The sequence below is a fragment of the Podarcis pityusensis genome (assembly GCF_964106645.2).
Source record: "Podarcis pityusensis genome assembly, chromosome: 7".
Classification (NCBI taxonomy): Eukaryota; Metazoa; Chordata; class Lepidosauria; order Squamata; family Lacertidae; genus Podarcis; species Podarcis pityusensis.
The window spans coordinates 22,176,517-22,196,692 of record NC_138031.1 but is presented as its reverse complement, the minus strand read 5'-3'; the positions used below and the strand labels follow the sequence as shown (position 1 = coordinate 22,196,692).

Below are 20,176 nucleotides of genomic sequence, written 5' to 3'. Positions count from 1 at the left end.
CTTCTACTAGATTCTAAACCTCCTTGGTGCAGAATCACAGACCTGAAAGACACTCATGGATATAACCCAGACTGACCCCTCCCACCCCCAGAACAATACTTTTCATGTGCTGTATGGGAATGCAGTGAAGGCAAGGGCCTTGGTGTGGACTTTCATCCCACAGGTTATTTGCGTGTGGCCAGAACTGCTTTGGGACCAGTCAGTTTCCAATGACCAAATGAGACACTCACATGTCAAAGATGAACTGTATTGTGGGAATTATTTTCCCTCAGCAGCAACTGCAATCACTTTGCCCACATATGGTGCTCGCTGGACAGGAACAGGCTGGCAAACCTGCAACGACATGTTTCGTTTTTATTTCTTTCATGTTCTCCTTCCCTGCCCACCCCCACCTCCCACTGCAAGAAACTTGTCAAAATCAAAATTGCACACTGCCATTTTCAGGGCTGCAGGCTTTATTTTCAACAGCAGTTCAAAACCCATGGGTGGAATTCCCATGCTTGCAAAGTCCACCTTCATGGGGTGTTTACTTGGAATGTCCCTCTCCTGGAGACTTGTCAAAGCTTGGACCTGAGAGCTTTGAGGGGAGACAGATAAGATTTTCAAGATTTGACTGCATTGAACAGCAAAAATCTACCCTCTTTCCAGCAGTCTTAATGCATCCCGTGCCCCATTGCTTGAGCCTTCCTGGCCGCATTGAGATCTGTTGTCCTGTTGTCTTTTTATTTCAAACCATTCCGGTTTTAAGGGGAATGGATTGTTTTTAAAGCTGGCAGAGAGACATTTCAAGGTTCCTTTGGAATGGGGAAGAGACATAGAATACAACAAATTGCTCATAGACTGGAAGGATAGAGGAGGTTTTGCCCTACCGGACCTCAAACTATACCATGGGGCAACAGGTCTGACCTGCATCCACTAATGGATGATACTAAAAGATACAGACTTGCTGGATATAGAGGGTTTTGACAACCACTATGGTTGGCATGCCTACCTAGCCTATGATAAGGTGAAAGTCCACAAAGGGTTTCTAAACCACATAATAAGAAAATCTTTATATAAAATATGGAGTAAATATAGAGGACTATTAGAACCTAAAACCCCCTGGTGGACCTCACCCATAGAAGCTTTAGCTGTAAAGAAGAAAAAATATGAAGGGAAACTGGGCAACGTACAAAATGCTATTACAAGAGAACTATTACAAGAGAAAAGTAACAAATTGAAATTAAAGCACTTTGAAGAATTTTGTATATATTTGATTGGCTTCAGTGCTTCCAAATTATTGAAAGATTAGGCGTGAATAAACAAAAAGGGTTCGCTGAAGAAACATCTAAGTTAGAAGAGAACTTAATTCAGCCCAAAGGGAAACATTTATCAAAGATGTACAACTGAGAAGTCAAGGAGGAGGAGGTGAAATTGGTTATGGTACGCTGGGCTCAAGATACCGGACATAATATATACAGGTGAAACTCGGAAAAATAGAATATCGTGGAAAAGGAAGAAAGCACGAAGTGCTCCAAAATCTCCTGGTAGACGGCTGTGTTGACCCTGGACTTAATGAAGCACAATGGACCAACACCAGCTGATGACATGGCTCCCCAAATCAACACAGACTGTGGAAATTTCACATTGGACTTCAGGCATCTGGCATTGTGTGCCTCCCCATTCTTCCTCCAGACTCTGGGTCCTTGGTTTCCAAATGAGATGCAAAAGCTGCTCTCATCAGAAACGAGATTGACATATCTCACTTTGCATGTCATGAGTCTATCTCATATATTAGTTTCACCTTTTAAGTTGAATTACTGAAATAAATGAACTTTTCCACGATATTCTAATTTTCCGAGTTTCACCTGTATATGATTGAATGGGAAAGGCTTTGGAGGGAAGACATAAGGTTCACCGCATGTTACAATTTTAGAGAAAACGGATGAAGATGTTATACAGATGGTACCTCACTCTGGCCAAGTTGTACAAGAAAAGTTCAGATGTCTGTTGGAGATGTAAAAATGGGGTAGGTACCTTTATGCACATGTGGTGGGATTGTAAGAGGATAAGAGAATTGTGGGATACTACAGATAACAAACTCAAAAAGATTTTCAAATTCTCACTTTAAAAAAAACCCTGAAGCCTTTCTGTTAGGTATTATGTCCATGGAAATTTTTAAAAATATCAGACCCCTTTTTATGTAAGCAACTGCAGTGGCTAGGATCTTAATAGCAAATTATTGGAAAGGCGAAGTATCCCCACAAAAATGGACTGGCAAGAGAAAATGATGGAGTATTTACAACTTGCAAAAATGACTGGGAGAATTAAGAGGAAACTCAAAGCAGAAAGTTATTAAAGATTGGATAATATTTAAAGAATACCTTAAAAATTATTGTGATAATGCAAATCTCCTGAAATACCTAGACTGAATCTTGAAACACAGAGAAATTATATAGCAAATACTTTCATGCTAAATAATGGAAAAATAAAATAATAATGAAATGCGTACAATGAGATGAATCGGAAGTCAAAAAAGCGTGTTATGTTAAATGAGAGATTTTATGTGTTGTATTGCACTGTTTAAGTTATATGTAAATTGTTGTATAATAAAGGTTATTTTAAAATTAAAAGAAAAAAAGAGATCTGTTGTCATGCAGCCAAAGTTACGGCTGCACTAGATTTATGTACAAGATCTCAGCTCATATGGCCTCATGATCCCTTCCTGTGCATGTTCCCTTGCCACATGTTTCTTCTCCCTTTCCCACACCATTATGTGCACTATGAGCCCTCCATTCATTAAGCCACACTCCTCATTATGACTTGATATTACTGTCCTCAAAAACATGCTTTAAATAGTTAAGAACAGAGGCCTGCTGAGATACCACAGTAAGAAATTCTATGTTTTTAAACCTATGCATGTTTATCAGCACCAGAGTGGCAGCAGGGCCCTCCTGGTGATGGAGCTGTACTTTTAGTCAAAGGAGAGAGATTCCTAAAATCATATTATGCATAAAGGCTTACAGAATTACTATCGTCATACACACCTGATCCCGCTGCCTGATCCGTTTGTAGACATATTCAGGGAATGGCTCCCGGGGAACGTATCTCCCGTCTCCTGCTGCAACGTGGAACACGCCGTTTTGGTAAACCACTTTGCCTCGCGAAATGGTCACCACTGCTACCCCATGGCAGACCATGCCTTCAAATATGTTGAAGTCGATGGCTTGGTGGTGAGTCTTTGCTGAGATCGTCCTGTATTGGAAAGAACATGAAACAATGATGCAAACTGTCACCATGGCTGTTTTGAAATCAGCAAATTTTAGATTCCGCTGAGCTTCTTTGAAGTCTAAGGAAAACATGGAATTGCGACAAAGGCAGCAATCATTAGAAACGCTTTCTTAGACGTAAGCTCCACTGGAACAAGCAGTGATCACTTCCAAGTGTTTAGGGTGGTCTTTTAAATCACAGATTTGAAGCAAAATCTACTGGAAAACATAACTTGGAGCTGAAAAAGAGTTTTTCCTCTTTTAGGTAAGAAACTCCGCTGTGGTCTCACTTAGCTCTCATTAACTTCTATGTAAAAAAGCTTCTGCAGAGAAACGCCTGGTTGAGGAAGGACTATATACTTTAGGAGCAAGCAAAAACAACACAACTGCCAGCGGTTCATGGAGTAGTTACAAATGATTTAAGAGGAAGTATTTCCCCAAAAATAGAGAAAAGTGCAATCTCATTTTTAATAGCAAAATTTGGGATGGGGGTGGGAGAGAGAGGGGGGTGATTCCTATACAGTGGTACCTCAGGTTAAGAACTTAATTCGTTCTGGAGGTCAGTTCTTAACCTGAAACTGTTCTTAACCTGAGGTACCACTTTAGCTAATGGGGCCTCCCTCTGCTGTCGCGCTGCCACCATGCGATTTCTGTTCTTATCCTGAAGTAAAGTTCTTAACCCGAGGTACTATTTCTGGTTTAGCAGAGTCTGTAACCTGAGGTACCATTGTAACTCCTGTTCTCTTAAAATGCTGCAAGCATCACCTGCATCTGTTGATGCCACCAGGTTATTTATTGCTTATTTCTTTCTAGGAATGCATTCGCTCCTCAATGCTTTTGCATTTTAATTTCACCTAAGCAGCAGATATTACGAAAACACTGCTTTTTCATATTTATGTATTCATTCTAAATATTTGTGTATCGTCCTTCAAAAGAAAGAAAAAGTCTTTCTCTAGGGCAGCTTACAGCAACAATGCAATATGAAAAACAAAGAAAACAATATAGGTGCAAAAGCAGCATTAAAACCAATCACCGGAAGTTAAACTGTCTCAAATCCCCACTTGACCTTGGGCCAGTCACTGCCTCTCAGCCTAACCTACCTCACAGCATTGTTGTGGGGATTAAATGAGGAGAGGTAGAATAAGGTGGAATAAAAATGCAATCAATCTGAACCGGTAAGAGTAAGATCTGAGGGGTGGAAATGCTCCTGTGACTTACCTTTAAACCGGTGACATGAGATTTTATTATTTATTGAATTTATATACCACCCTATACCCAGTCTCTGGGGTGTTCAGAGAATAAAATATAAATATAAAACCTTAATGTAAAAACAACCCAATAACTCCCAACCCCCAAAAACCACATTTTAAAAGGGCATAGGATCCTCACAATATTTAAAGTAAGACATATTTACTTGCATGACTCAGGATGTCCCAGGAACACACTATGTCTTTTGTTATGTGGCGACACTCTGCTCCAAGCCCAGACCCTTTGTGAAAAAGCCCTTTCAGAATCAAGGTGAGGTTACATGATACAGCATTTCCTATAAACGGGTATGCACTGCACCTTAGTTTTAGTCATCTTTTTATAACACAAGGGTTTGCATGCGAGATTCAACTGCATACTGGTATAATTCAGATTGTGCAAATAAAGGGAATTTGGCACTCTTGTGCAACAAACTCCCCTTTCCCCAAAATTGGACTTTTTGTAGTAAAAAAGAAATGCACCCCAAAATGTGTGATAACAATTGCTTAAAGCAACATTGTATATGTCCCCACAAACAAAACACAATGAATGCTGAATAAACCTCCCTATGAACTTTGTGCAAACAAATCGGGATGAATGCTCAGTAAATAGGTTGTCTGGAAGTGACCTTGCAGGTTGTTCCACGCCACGGATTTTCAGATGCCCTACTTCTGTAGACAGCTGCAGGAGATGGCTTTATCTCAGCCAGACTCCCTCCTTTCCTCCTCTATACTCACCCTTTCACATTTTCCTTGGCTTTGAACTATGTGTGTTATTTTGCAATGGAAGTTGTCAGAACTCCTCAGCAGAAAGGCACTCACCAGAGTCTTTCCAAAAGAGGAAGATTCCCACCCCCCTCTATTTTTAAACCAAGTGCATTCACAAAACTGCTGGGAATCAATGGTTGTGCAGAGGGGTGTTCGCCCTGAAGCCAGATGATGAGCCACTGCCGTTAAAACTGCTTGCCATATTTGACAAGAGGATGACTTTTTACCAACTAACCACATCTACCAAGAATCTAATATAAAGCTGCAACCATATCCCCACCTGTCACAGCAAACACTCTGGAAGCCTGAGTTCAGCACTGCCATTTTATCCCTTCCTAACAGCTGTGTCTCATTCCCCTTTTACGTATCTCTCTCTCTCTCTGGCATGTCCATGATCTCACTCACCTCTGAGTCTTGTGAGATGGGAAAAACTGCTACTTTGCATGTGATCTTCCAGATCTTAGACATCACAAAACTGGATCTCTAAGATTCCACCTTACAATCCTGTATTGGGCAACTACCCAACTCAAGCCTCTTCCCTCCATCTATGCATAAGTAACTATGGACATGCTCCAAGCAACAGGCAGGTAAATTAGCCTGTGCAATGCGGCACTGCACCTCCCTGCCCCACGCCTCTGTAAAGTTGCATTTTAAGCTATGAAGCCATTTTATTGCTTTTAAATCAGTGTTTATTGACATGTTGTGACATTTAAACCTTTTATTCTTTTATAAGTAAATGTTGCCATTGCAACTAGTGTGCTTATTGCCAGCTCTCTGGAGCAAGAACCTTAGTATTGATTGTTCCTAAATCCCCTTCATTCCCCCTCCTCCCAATAAGCAAAGTAAGCACAGTGCGATCCTCTCTCAGTGCATGCTGTTTTCTGCTGTAAAGATACCAAGAGTAGTATTATTAATAATTCTACAAAATTAGCTTTTTCTTGAATATGTGTGTTCACACACACATGTGTGTGTACAAACACACTAGCAGATTTCACAGCAAAATGCACTCTGCACCTGCTCAGGAACCCTCCCATCATTTCTTCCTCCATATGTTCCAATGTTAAGCCTGTTAAAATCAAATGCCAGAACTGAGCCCTGATCAATCTTGCTCCAAAGATAGCTCTAGCAGGAGGAAAAACTGTTCTTTATTTAAGAGGCTTGGAGGAGGTAACCTATTTCCCCAAACCATCACCGTTAAATGCAGGCTCATCTCTTGGGGGTGCCAGTTATATACCCCTCTAGGCCTGAAGAGGTAAAAGGAAAAGCAAGAAAATGAACCAGTCTTCTCTTATATCCATCAAATTTGTCAATAGTTCTCAACCACCCTGATAAAAAACCAAAACCCAATACAGCAGCAATTCTGAATCACAATTTTCAACCCTGTGAACAAAAGTCATTCATTCTCAGTGCGGACAGGACCCAATTCAGATCTATTATTTATTTACCTCTGAGCTTTAAAGATGGACTAAAGGTCATGGGAACCCTGCTCTAAATAGGAATGTACTTCATGCTTACAGGAACACTTTTCGTTTACTAAAGGTCCACTCATTTCCCTCTCAAGGCTGCTGCAGCTACTTATCCCTCACAATTTATAACCCTCAGTCAAGGAACTGCTGCAGCTCATCTGCATGGTGGCAAAGGCGGCAGAGGGTGTTTGAGACTGAGCCATCCTCCCTTCCACTCAGAGCTCTTGCCTGTCACAAATTAAGAGTCCTCGGCTAAGGCAGCACTGAAGCCCTCCATCTTACCTGCTTGGAATTCTGGGAATAGGCTTCAGAAAGCCACTGCCCTGAAGGTCAAAGGTGAGGTTGGATGTGTGCCACACTGCCCACCGATATTAGGCAATATGTACCAACAAGTCGGGGGATCTCAGCCTTGTTAGATGGACCTTGGAGCATTTCCCTGCTTTGCCCCTCCTTCAAGTACACATGGGAGCTGGGTACAAAATGGTGGCTCATGGAGCAGATCCATCTGCGCTCCTTACAGCAGGACAACCTGAGCGCACAACCTAAGTGGAAATTTGCATTTGACCTGTCATCATGCCATGAATCTGTGTGCTAAGTTGCTCCATACATTTGCATAAAAATAATGATCCGGCTTAGTTCATTCATCTGCCTGAAGTTCTCCTGAATAAAACACAAGCCTTGGTATAGTGAACAGACCCTTTCGTCATTTTGTAGCTTTCCTCATTTGCCTTGGTGCCCCTGCTTTTCAACCAAAACAGACTTTCAAAGCAGCTTAAAATCAGAATCCAAAGTAAAGGTACACTAGGGATTCATGGAGTCCAGATTCCAGGCTCCTTCCTCTGGAAGAGGGCAGAATGTGTTACAGGTAGGGCAAGGGGCAGGTAGCTTAGGCTAAATGCCTAAGCAGCCCTCTTAACTCTTCCCAGGCCACCCCCCTCACCCCTCCCACTTCCACAAGCACTTTTGCCTGGTGGAAATGTGTCCTTGACCTCTGATAATGCCTCTTGGCTGCCGGGGTGGAAGACAGTAGGGTGGGTGTGGAAAGAATTTGCATTCATTTCTCCAACCACTTTCATCTTTGGCCCTGCCCACCAGGGCATGCAGCAATGGAAAGCTGTTCGGATGGGATTGTGGCCTTTGGTCTGAAAAAGATTCCCCATACCTGAGAGACCAACTAGCACAAGTAGCAGATTTGGGGCCTAGCAGTCCTCTACATTTCCCAAGGTACACTGTTTTGGGCTACGGCATAATTGCCACACTGTTCATTCTGGTCTTGTGCTCCTGTCACAATAGTTAATAATGCTTGGAGTTCGGGACCAGAGTATAATTATCTCCAAAACATCCTTAGGGAAGGGAACATATAAAATCCACTGGCACATTCAATTTATGGATTCAGAAACAATGCAAAGTGAGTCAAGAAACAAATAAACCCCAAGTGTATCATTAAAAAGTTGAGAGAGGTTTGTGTGGTTTTTTAAAACTTGCGAACTATTTTTTAAATACAGAATTGGAACCACTGGGCTGTTCTCAGCCTGCACAGACAAATGGATGAAGCTGGTTTACTAAAGCTGGTCCCTAAAGCCCAGAACTATCCACTCTAACTGGCAGCAGCCTTGCTTGCATGCAACACTAAGTCACAGTTAACCATTGTTTGGTTGATAAACCATGGTTAAAGCTCAAGTCATCTCCCAGCCAATCATGCAAACCATGGCTTGCCAGGCCACAGCCTAGTTTCTCTTCCCATTGCCTTCTCCACATCTCCCCAATATCCCAAACATCTTCACAGTTCACTAGCAATTCCTCACTGGGCCCACAGCCTACTTACTATTAGCCAACTGTACAGAAGAGAGCGTGGAAACCCTGCTTGGACACTCTTGGCAACTGGCTCTTGCCTCTCCCATGACTCAGGCAGGGGGCTGTACTACTTTTGATAACTGAGCTCCTTTGTCTGGAGAAGGCAAGGATGATCCCAGGACCTTGGGTGGAATTCAGTCTCACTATTATGAACGTTCCACCTGTGTAAGCTTTTCAGTTTGCCAGATGGAATGATCTCCCACTTTGCTCCCCTGTGCGCTGTTCTGGGGGGGTGGGGTGTCTCTTGACCCACCCACCCCTAGTCACTTTCAGGGATGCACGGGGGTAGGAGAGCGGGGAAGGCCGTTGCACAAGCAGAAGTCCTAGAGCAGTGCTTCCACCGACAGGGCTCTTCAGGTACAAATCTGGCCCCTTGTGTGCAAGTAAAGCACATGTCCTACCAACGAGGAATGGCCATTTGCCAAAACTATTATAGCCTACTCTTCATTTAAAAATATAACTCCAGAGTGGGTTACAGTATAATATGCAGTAACATAGATTACAATAAACCAGGAAGTATAAATGCCATAATAAAAGACAGCAGTCAGTGAGGCCAAAGCTGCCCAACTCCATGACCAAGGTCAATATAGGTTGGATCTGTGTAGAAAGTGCTTTCTACACTTGGACTGCCAACATATGTTGTTGCCTATTACACGTGTTGCCACCTATCATAGATTCAGCCAACACTGAGGGCACCACCACCTGGGCTCCCTGCGGAAATGCGAGAGGCACCATCAGTACTGGCATTCCACCGGCTCTTGAAGACACAGCTGTTTAGGCAAGCATTCCCCTGAACTCAAACTTCCTGATCCGATTGTTTTAACTGATCTTTTAATTGTTTTAATTGTTATGCTTTTTGATGGACTTGTTTTCTTGTAAATTTCAACTATGAATGGTTTGAATGTTTTGATGGAATTGTTTTATTGTGCATTTTAACTACGTATGGATTTTATAATTGATTTTATACTTGTAAACTACATAGAGGCCATTTGGGCATGTAAACTCTTTACAAAGTAATAAATGTTTTAATTTTAATTTTTAATGGTATTTTTTTATTATTACAAATGTGTTTTCCTAGAGCGGGTGGTCCTAAACTATTGAGGCCCATCAGCCCATGATGGGATTTATGGTCCAAAATATCTGGAGGGTGGCAGGCTGCTTTAAACAAAGTATACTGAGGGCTCTTTCATGGATATAAATGTATATAGGTGGAAAAACCTTGAGATACCTTGGCCTTACATCTAGTGATGTTTTCACTAGGTCTGTCACAAATGTTTTTAAAGATTTGTTGATTTATCTCCAAACATAAAGGTAAAGGGACCCCTGACCAAAAGGTCCAGTTGCGGATGACTCTGGGGTTGCGGCGCTCATCTTGCTTTACTGGTCATGGGAGCCGGCGTACAGCTTCTGGGTCATGTGGCCAGCATGACTAAGCCGCTTCTGGCGAACCAGAGCAGCGCACGGAAACGCCGTTTACCTTCCCGACGGAGCAGTACCTATTTATCTACTTGCACTTTGACGTGCTTTTGAACTGCTAGGTTGGCAGGAGCAGGGACCAAGCAATGGTAGCTCACCCCTTTGCGGGGACTCGAACCGCCAACCTTCTGATCGGCTAGCTGTAGGCTCTGTGGTTTAACCCACAGCGCCACCCACGTCCCATGCTTCCAAACATAAGTGACCCTCTACTTGAAGCTGTCTTTTTGCTGTGCGTACATGAAATACATATTAAGGCAGGAATGGGGAATCTGTGGCCCTCCAGATGTTGTTGGACTCCAACTCCTTTCAGCCCCATCCAGTATGGCCAGAGGTCGAGAATGATGTGAGTTGTAGTTCAACAGCATCTTGGAGGACTACACGATCCCTATCTCTACAAGGCATGCTGTATATATGATGAAGCACACCAGTCTCTTTCACCACCCCTCTTTAGAAAAAGAAAACTCTTTCATAGTTTGGGCTAGCCTTTCTGGACCCCAGGCAACACCCACAACAATTAGAAAGTACCTGTAGACATGCAAACGAAGCAGAACAGCACAGTCTCTGATTAAAAAACAGCTTTGACAGTTCTGGAGGGCTCAGCTCGATAAAAGTTTCACATCAAACTGTTTTCTGTTATCACTGACAACTTCATTGCTGCAGAGCATTGCCAGGAAGCTCCTGGAAGTTCCTGCAATTGCTTTGAATGTCTGGCTGGTATTGATTGCTCAGCTAATGGCAAAAGCTTCTGAACGAAACTGCAGCTGCCAATTTGTAATTTATGACCAGGAGCGCCTATTTCGGCCAACCTTACTCCTAGTGCACCTGAGCACAGGAAGTGGACAATAGTCAGATACGGGGTTTACTGAGCCCAACAGGGCAGCCCTTATCCACCTGGTGCCTTCCAGGTGTTTTGAACAGCAACTCTTGTTGCTGTGGCTGATAGGAATTGTAGTACATAACATTTGGAGGGTACCATGTTGATGAAGGCCACAACAGGAGTGATATAATTAAGCTTGGGCAAGGGTCTCAAATAGAACCCCCTGCACTTTCTTATAAAATTAATTAATTTAAACATTGGTTGGGGTTTTTTTGTTTTTGTTTTTTAAAGGAGACAGGACTGGGAAATGGGGATGAATATGGGAAAGGTGAGTTTTAGCTTCTAAGGAACAAGGCACTTGAGTCTTCCGCACAGGAGAACTATGTAAATAACATGGCACTGCTTTCTTTGACTTCCTTGGAATTTTCTCTCTGCAGAAAGTAGCTGTTTTGTGAGACTGCGTGTCAGAGGAAATGCACACTGTGTTCACACAGCAGCTGACTTTTGTGGCTTCGTTCTTTGTTCTTCCTTTTAACCAAAATAAAAGGGCAAGCAGATTGAAAGCGTGTGATCTTCCTTTGTGGGGAGGAGGAGAAAAAAGTGATGCCGTAAAATCTCCTTCATGAAATTACATGGATAAATTCCAAGGGAAATCAAAGTCTTGCACTTAATTCAACGGCGCAATAAGTAAAAAACCAGTAACCTATTTCCCTTCAGTTCCTGTATCTTGAAATAGTAGCAGACATTTAAAATTTAAACACATACACACAATATACTAAGGAAGTGATATTTGTCCATTATCTGTTATATTTACTAACACTAATTCCAGGCGGCGCGCACAAGATTACAGAATTATAGGCCACAGGTTTATAATAGTACTGTGCGTAAAACATACTGCGCCGTATGTTGATATAAAGCTTGCAAAGACTTGTTTTACTGAAACAGAAATTACATTGAGACCTAATTACATGTTTTACTTTGGTAGTGTATGAAGAGACTAAGCACAAAGTCTAGCATTTGCATGTGAGTCTGCAAAATTCAGGTACATTTATAAAAAATTGGGGGAGGGGGGAGAAATGGGTGGGAGGGCAGCCAGCACCCAGCCCCCCTCCCAAATCTTGACAGCCTGCTGGCTTCGCAGCGGCCCCTGCGCTCTTTCTGATTTTGACTTTACCTCTTCTGCTCTGCCCATCATTTCCCCCACTGCAACAACACACATACATTTCAGAAAAAGCTAGGGTAATGCTGATAAAAATACAAGCCAGCCTCCTTTCCCATCCTCCAACATCGCTCTCTAGCCTCTGTCTGCATTCTTCCTGCCACAGTATCTCCTGTTTTTGCGGCCATGTTTCTGCTGCAGCTATTTTAAATTGCTGCCTTTAAAAAAAAAAGAGGAAGGGCTGTGTTTGTTTCAACACAGCATGTGTCCTTTAAAACACACTGAACTGTTAAGTGCAAGAAAACTGAGGAAAGGCAAAAGATCAGGCATAACAGGAAATAGAGGGAAGGAACACTGATGAATCTGCTGAATCACTGATGAAGTTCCAGGACTTTCCCAAGGATGCCCATACAGAAGAAGAGAGTGCCTAGTGCTTACGGTAAAGAATAGGGCAGACAAGATCTAAATTGTACTCAGAGTCAGACCAGCAAAGGAAGCAGACAAATAAGCAGATTTCTGCATCCACATCCCTTTCAACGTAAAGAGTTTCATCTTTCAGACTGCAACATCAAAGTGGCAACCATGAAGCTCACTGGGCCAGCCACTATCTCTCAGCCAAACCCACCTCACAGGGTTGCTGTGAGGATAAATTGGGGAGGAGAAACATGTACACCACCTTCAGCTCCTTGGAAGAAAAAGTGATATATAAATGTACAAAAGAAAAAATTTTTTTTTGCATGTATTGCCTGCTGTCACTCAAATTCAATACTTTTTATTCACACGTTCTCTTGCTAGTCAAAAGGCTAAGCAATTAAAGCTGCAACCCTATTCCTGGGAACTTACTCCTGGGTAGACATGTATAGGATTGCACTGGTAATGCTCTTAAGAGAATCACTGATTCCAAACACGGCTCTCTTAAAGATTCATCCAGCTGCACCCTAAGAGCACAATATATCACAAAGCAGTTCACCCCAATAAACTGGGTGTTGTTGTTCAATTAAAAAACAACAACACATTTTCATAACATTGGTCAAATTAATGGAGTAAAGAGTGAAATATAGAACATTTCACCCTCAACACAATCTTTCTTGTTGGGTTTGCTCTCCATCACTCTACAGGTGATAAATCTAAGGTGTCATGTATATCAAAGTGTGAAAAAAAGCTGTTTGGCAATTCATAAATACCACAAAGTGAAGGGTTTCTTGATATCTTAAGTGCTATTTAATGAATATTTCAGAACTGGCATTTCCTGAATAGATGGGGGGAAGGCGATTCTTTCTCTCATACATTTTAAAACTGCATTTCAATACATCCTCCCTCAAATGCATTTTTTTAATAAAAAAAACCCCTGTCATATTATAGTGCAATTACTTCAAGTTTACTGTTAATCATTATTCTGCCTAAGGTGTGTGGTCTGTATCAACATTGTAACAAAGACTTTTTGGGTGCCTATTGCAATTCATAGCACATTAATTTGAGGCATATTTAGTTAAAATCAACTCAATCTGAGCTGTAATCTTCTGCATACTTATCAGGAAGCAAGACCCATCAAACTCCGCAGGTCCTACTTCTGAGTAGATATGTATAGAACTGTGCCACATAAGCATATTTTAAACTGGAGTGCAACATAGTTTATTTGTCACATGATCTCAATTCCTGCTGCACAGAATAATAAATAAATAAATAAATAAAAATAATAAAGCGATAAAACATCAAACATTAAAAACTTCCCTAAACAGGGCTGCCTTCAGATGTCTTCTAAAAGTCAGACAGTTGTTTATTTCCTTGACATCTGGCGGGAGGGCTTTCCACAGGGCGGGCGCCACTACCGAGAAGGCCCTCTGCCTGGTTCCCTGCAACCTCACTTCTTGCAGTGAGGGAACTGCCAGAAGGCCCTTGGAGCTGGACCTCAGTGTCCAGGCTGAACACTGAGGGTGGAGATGCTCCTTCAGGTATACTGGGTCGAAGCCACTTAAGGCTTTAAAGGTCAGCACCAACACAAAAAAGGTCAGACTTCACAAGAAACCATAGTTTAGTGTGATGTGAACGAGCCCAGATGAGTCATTATTAAGGCTCAGAATAATAATAAATTATGTTCGCTTATTATTTCACACAATGTTGCACGGACTGATCTTTTTGTATTTACTGGTTGTTAAGATGGTTATTTCAAATTGTTTCTAGTATTTGTTTTGAATTGCTATGCTTATTTTGTGAGCACTTTGGGCATGATTTTGTAGAAAAATGGCATATAAATAAAGTGATTGTGATGAGCAAAGGGGATGGGTGAAGGCCTGAACCAGGCACTTACTCTGTCTTTTCCTGCTTCACCTGCAACACCCAAACACGGGAGTGAGACATAGGATCTGAGACCAACAGATACAGAGCAAAGTTGCTCCAACTGCAAGTATGTTTTCTCAGATCACTTCCCTTGATTCTGCAAGCCTGCTGGAGAGGCTGCCCCTTTGCTGCCAGGGTATTTAATTGCAAATGTTTTCAGCAGGTGACTCAATTCCTGAGTCTATCTCTTTGACATCATGGAAAGTAAAAGGAGAGAGATGTAAGCAACAGCCTTTCTAACGTAGGAGTGGGTAACAGGAACTTCATTTTTTTTATTTCCCCTTTTAATTATGCCTACATATAATTGCATTTCAGCCTTAGGGATTTTGGAAAGTCCTGCTGGAATCAATTGGGTTTACTTCTGAGGAAACCTGGTTAGCATTAAGCTGAAAGCTAGCTGGCCGTCTTAACTGCAGAGCAATAAATCATGACATTGTGTTGTTACGCAAAGGGGATCATTATGCCCAGTCCTAAACTTTTATATGCTGGTGTGGCAGATCACTGTGTCAGGCGTTAAAGAAAAGAAAACAAGTTTGCAGCCTGAACTCAGTGTGTTATTGCTGTGTGCTAACCCTGAATGTCAAGCATAGTTGATTGTATATGGATTTCTTTTGCTGGTCCCATAATATCCCCAACCATTTTTCACAGAGATGTCTAAATCCTCTCCAAAGGCTTCCAATGAAAGCCTCCCAATTCTCTCTAGTCGTGTATCAATATCTGCCCATCGCTTTAGGCTGCCATCACATCTTGCATTTTTATTCTGTATAGTGTAATGTAGAAAAGGATGCTAAAGCAATGCTGAAGGTTTCTCTTTCAAATGTGCTAGCTGTCAAGGGAGTAACTGGAATTTCAACGTTAAGGAATAGCTTAATTATTTTTCCCCTACGATGCCCTCACACCCTCCAAACCTTGATTTCTGTAAAGTGAATTCTCCTCCTTTTGTAACAATTGAGCTGGGAAGTATGGCTCACTTCAATCTTACTGGTTTTTTTGTTTTGTTCCATGGTTAAACTAGGAACTGTGTGGCAAACAACTTGGACTAGGTTTACACAGTACAATAAGCCAAACTAAGGCTGCATGCCCACAGTGGTATATTAAATTTCCCCATTTCACTGTTAATTTCTGCACTGTATTTATGCTTTCACATGACAGAGAAGTCACTTCTGGAAATCTGGTGGAGGTTCAGCATTCGATTCCATATTAGTAATTACTTTCAGGGGGTGGGGGGGTGGGAATCTGTTTGCAATCCCATTATCCTGAAATATCAGGAGTGCAATGTGAAATTTAGGGAGGTATACTGGCATACAGGGATGCGGGTGGTGCTGTGGGTTAAACCCCAGAGCCTAGGACTTGCCGATCAGAAGGTCAGCGGTTCGAATCCCCACAACGGGGTGAGCTCCTGTTGCTTGGTCCCTGCTCCTGCCAACCTAGCAGTTCGAAAGCACGTCAAAGTGCAAGTAGATAAATAGGTACCGCTCCAGCGGGAAGGTAAACGGCGTTTCCGTGCGCTGCTCTGGTTCGCGGCTTAGTCATGCTGGCCACATGACCCGGAAGCTGTACGCAGGCTCCCTCAGCCAATAAAGCGAGATGAAGAAGAGAAGAGTAGAAGAGTTTTGGATTTGATATCCCGCTTTATCACTACCCGAAGGAGTCTCAAAGCGGCTAACATTCTCCTTTCCCTTCCTCCCCCACAACAAACACACTGTGAGGTGAGTGGGGCTGAGAGACTTCAGAGAAGTGTGACTAGCCCAAGGTCACCCAGCAGCTGCATGTGGAGGAGCGGGGAATCAAACCCGGTTCCCCAGATTACGAATCCACCACTCTTAACCACTACACCACACTGGCTCACGCGCCGCAACCCCAGAGTCAGCCGTGACTGGACCTAATGGTCAGGCGTCTCTTTACCCTTTACCTTTATACTGGCATACGGTTCTTTCCTGACACTTTCATAGGGGGAATCATTGGGGAACAGAAGCATGCTTGTGCCAAAAGAGTGAAGGAGGGGCAACTCTGTCCAATGGTCTTCATTGCACATTGCACAACACCATGCACATTGGTATGAATGAGATTTGGTGTGACATGCCAGTGTATCAGCCAAAAAGCTATAGTTCTGTAACACAACAGGAACTGCAGTGTGAAAGGAATGTTAGAAAACAGGGCAGAAACCCTAGTATTATATTAGGATACCTGCTCTGGGCCTCTAAACATTTTTTCCCTTCCTAGTGTGGCACACACATGCTCATCACTGGACCACTATGTGATGGCTTGCATGAGTACTGTTTGCCAGAAAGAAGCAGACAGCCTATGTTGCTTATCGCAACATGAGAACCGGCATTTTGTTGCGGCTCCCTACTTGTGAAACGCTCTCCCCAGGGAGGCTCATCTGGCACCATTGTTACATATCTTTAGACACCAGGCAAAAACATTCCTTTTTCATCAGCTCTTTGGCTTCTAATTCTCTGTGGCCTTTTTGTGTGGGTGAGATGTTTTAATCTAGTTTTTAAAAAACAGAATTGCCTTTTAGATATATATTTTTTAATGCTTGTTTTAATATATGCATTTGCTTTTTGCTTAAAACATTGTAAGTCGCTTCGATTTGCTGTGGCCCAAAAGTGACTAATGCATTATAATAATAAATCTAATCATCACCATCGTTATCGTTCTGAAATGACTGAAACATGGTTACTCTTGAGATAACTGCCAATTATCACCACACAGTATGAAGGCTGCCTCTTGGCTTTCCATGACTTCTAGGCCATGTGCTCCCTCTTCTGGAGAAGTAGAAGGTCACGTAACCAGTCACATTTAAGCAATCACAAGCCGCTCATCATTTCATCCCCATTCATTCCAAAGTTAACAGATAAAAAACGCTACGTGCAGATGCAGAACTGAAGCCAGAAGTTGCATTTCTTCCATAAAGTATTGATTGAGCTTTGAAATGAGCACACACCCAAGAAATATCTTATTCAGTGAACAACTCTCCCAGAAAGAGAAATGCATTTCTGTAATCATAATTATCTAGGATGGCAGATAGCAGAAACAGGACTATTCCGGGGGGTAGGTGGATACCAACTTTAGCCTCCCCAGTCCTCTTCTGCACTTGGAGAACAGCAGCCTATTGGAAGAGCCTGAATTGGTCCAGGGAGAGAGGCCAGCACAGAATTGGGACCTTTCCCTGGGCTTAAGTCCCATGGACTGCAAGAAGATCAAACCTCTCCATTCTGAAGGAAATCAGCCCTGAGTGCTCACGGGAAGGACAGATCCTGAAGCTGAGGCTCCAATACTTTGGCCACCTCATGAGAAGAGAAGACTCCCTGGAAAAGACCCTGATGTTGGGAAAGATGGAGGGCACAAGGAGAAGGGGACGACAGAGGACGAGATGGTTGAACAGTGTTCTCGAAGCTACCAGCATGAGTTTGACAAAATGCAGGAGGCAGTGGAAGACAGGAGTGCCTGGCGTGCTCTGGTCCATGGGGTCACGAAGAGCCGGACACGACTAAACGACTAAACAACAACAACAACAAAACCTGGGCTTAAAAATGGCTAGCTATGCCATGGGTAATTGGTCTAATGTATTTTTAGCAAAGTATGTGATAGTTTTTGGCACCATTTAGGTCTTTTGGGGCATCACTATGTGGGCATGAGCTAGCCTAGAGAATGCTCGGAATCACTGATCTTATTCATGAAAATAGCAATTAATATAAAAGTACAAGCAATTATGCTTTTTCTACATGGTCAGCAATCCAGGTAACTATTTTTAAAACATTCTGAACATTTTTAAAACATGCAAAATCCTTTGCATAGATATGCTGTGGCTAGCACCATATATCCTGTGAATAATTCAAATGGGGCATCATTCCATCATCAAGATTTATATCTTCAAAATGCATTCCTAGAAGGATGGACAGGTGCGATTTGATTATTCATAGACCATACCTTGTAGCTTTGGGGTCCCAAATGACAATGTCAGCATCAGAGCCCACAGCTATTCTCCCTTTCCTTGGGTACAGGTTAAAGATTTTAGCTGTATTCGTGCTGGTGACTGCCACAAATCTGTTTTCATCCATTTTGCCACTATGCTGCAAAGAAACCAAAAATAGGCATCAGCAAGGAAGGGGATACATAAGCCTACTGCAAGCAAACTCACTCTCTGTTGAGGAGTGCAGGTGGGATAACCTCACCCAGAAAACCTCTAGGCAGAAAATTTCAATATAAAAAATGTAAACTCCCAGTAATATGCTGATGTACGCAAATATAGCACATAAGATGTAACTCTTTGTAACAGAAATCTTATTTTGGGGAATAACCAGTTCAACATTGATAATCTTGCTCCTTAAAACTATCTGTTAATTTGTGGAATGAACAAAGAGGCAGTGTGGTGTAGTGGTTACAGTGCTGGACTAGGACTATGACTTGGCAGGGTTCGAATCCGCATTCAGCCACGAAACCCAGCGGGTGACCTCATGACAATCATTATATTCCAGCCTAACCTACCTTACAGGGTTGTTGCATGGATAAAATGGAAGTGGGGAGAGAGAGGTGTGCAAATCACCATGAGCTCCTTAATGGAAAGGCGGCATATTAATGTAATAACAAATAAAGTAATCCCATTTGCTAGCCATCAATCTCCAGAGGGAATGGGATAATAAATGAATTTCAGTCATCTGTTGTTCACTTATTCAGAAAGTTCATAGCCCACAGTTCTATACAACAATTCTGAAGTGAAAGAACAACAACAGCAGCAACAACAACACTGGTTCCGTAAGAAACCAATTTACAGTTGATTCATAATCACCTGTACCTTGAATCTAGTTCAGAAAGGAACTGCTTAACCAATAGAGTTCACATGAGACTGGTGTGGTACAATCCAAAGAGCTAGCACAAGAAAACAGTTTTACATTTTGGAGCTACTGTAGCCTCCAAACAACCTTCAAGGCAGCCCCTTACAGATTATGCTAGAGTAGTCAAGTCAGGCAGTTCCCAGAACATGTGTCATAGCAGTCTCTCTTTCAGTAAGTTCGTATCTTTCAAAGTATCTAGTTCAAGTCCTGTGTGCTACAGAGAGTGAAAGAGGTGTCTGAAGCCGTTTTACTCATAGGTGCTAGGGGTACGGGGCCGAGAGTCTGGGGCCCGAGAGTTGAGTCTGGGAAAGAGCCCACCCATTGGTTGGAGTGCTGTGGCGGGCTCTTCTGCTGCAGGTGGCTCTACACCGCGAGTTTGGGGGCAACCGAGCCAACGAGAAGCTGAGGCGGCCGGCTGGGTCCGCCCTCCTGTGCGCCTGGGACTGGGCAACCAGCGGGGGGCGGCAGGTGGATCTTTGTTGCACCCCGGTGCCGCATATGCTTAAGACAGCCCTGTGTCTGAGGATTTAAGTACCTCCTCAGAGGCAGGTGGCTAACTTGTCACTGCTGCTTATATTGCTCCCCATTCCATCTGACAGCAAAATAAATCCTACTCACCACTCCTTTTTCCCACACAACTGACATCCTGTCCTCCACACCATTCACCCCATTGGGGATCTTGGTAAAATCATCCTTCCCCAAAGCCTTCTGGCAGATGTCAAAGGTACAGTTATCTGTCGCTGTCACAGTTAAGTCACCACTGAAAAAAAAGAAACAATTCCAAGTTAGGCAAATCTGAACATTCAGAAACAGAACTTGGTTCAAATGATGGACAAAGAGTCAATCACAAGATACTGGCTTGGTTCTCATGTTATAGCTTTCTGTGACCGTGCAAACATGCTGGTTCTCAGCAAAGAGTTTGAACTTGCTTTGCTCCTCTCTGGTCCTTTTAATACAGCCCAGCTC

The 20,176-nt window shown here is 42.7% G+C and overlaps 1 protein-coding gene across 1 annotated transcript in view; it reads right to left on the bottom strand.

Moving 5' to 3' along the window:
• Positions 1-20,176, bottom strand: part of DPYS (dihydropyrimidinase) — a 47,813-nt gene that overhangs the window by 727 nt on the left and 26,910 nt on the right. Inside the window, exons 6-9 of the mRNA XM_081013770.1 lie at positions 19,829-19,970; positions 18,306-18,448; positions 3,027-3,234; positions 231-333 (exon numbers count right to left, since the gene is read on the bottom strand). Coding sequence (XP_080869896.1) covers positions 259-333; positions 3,027-3,234; positions 18,306-18,448; positions 19,829-19,970 — 568 coding nt within the window. The 3' untranslated portion in view covers positions 231-258. The remainder of the gene's footprint in view (positions 1-230; positions 334-3,026; positions 3,235-18,305; positions 18,449-19,828; positions 19,971-20,176) is intronic.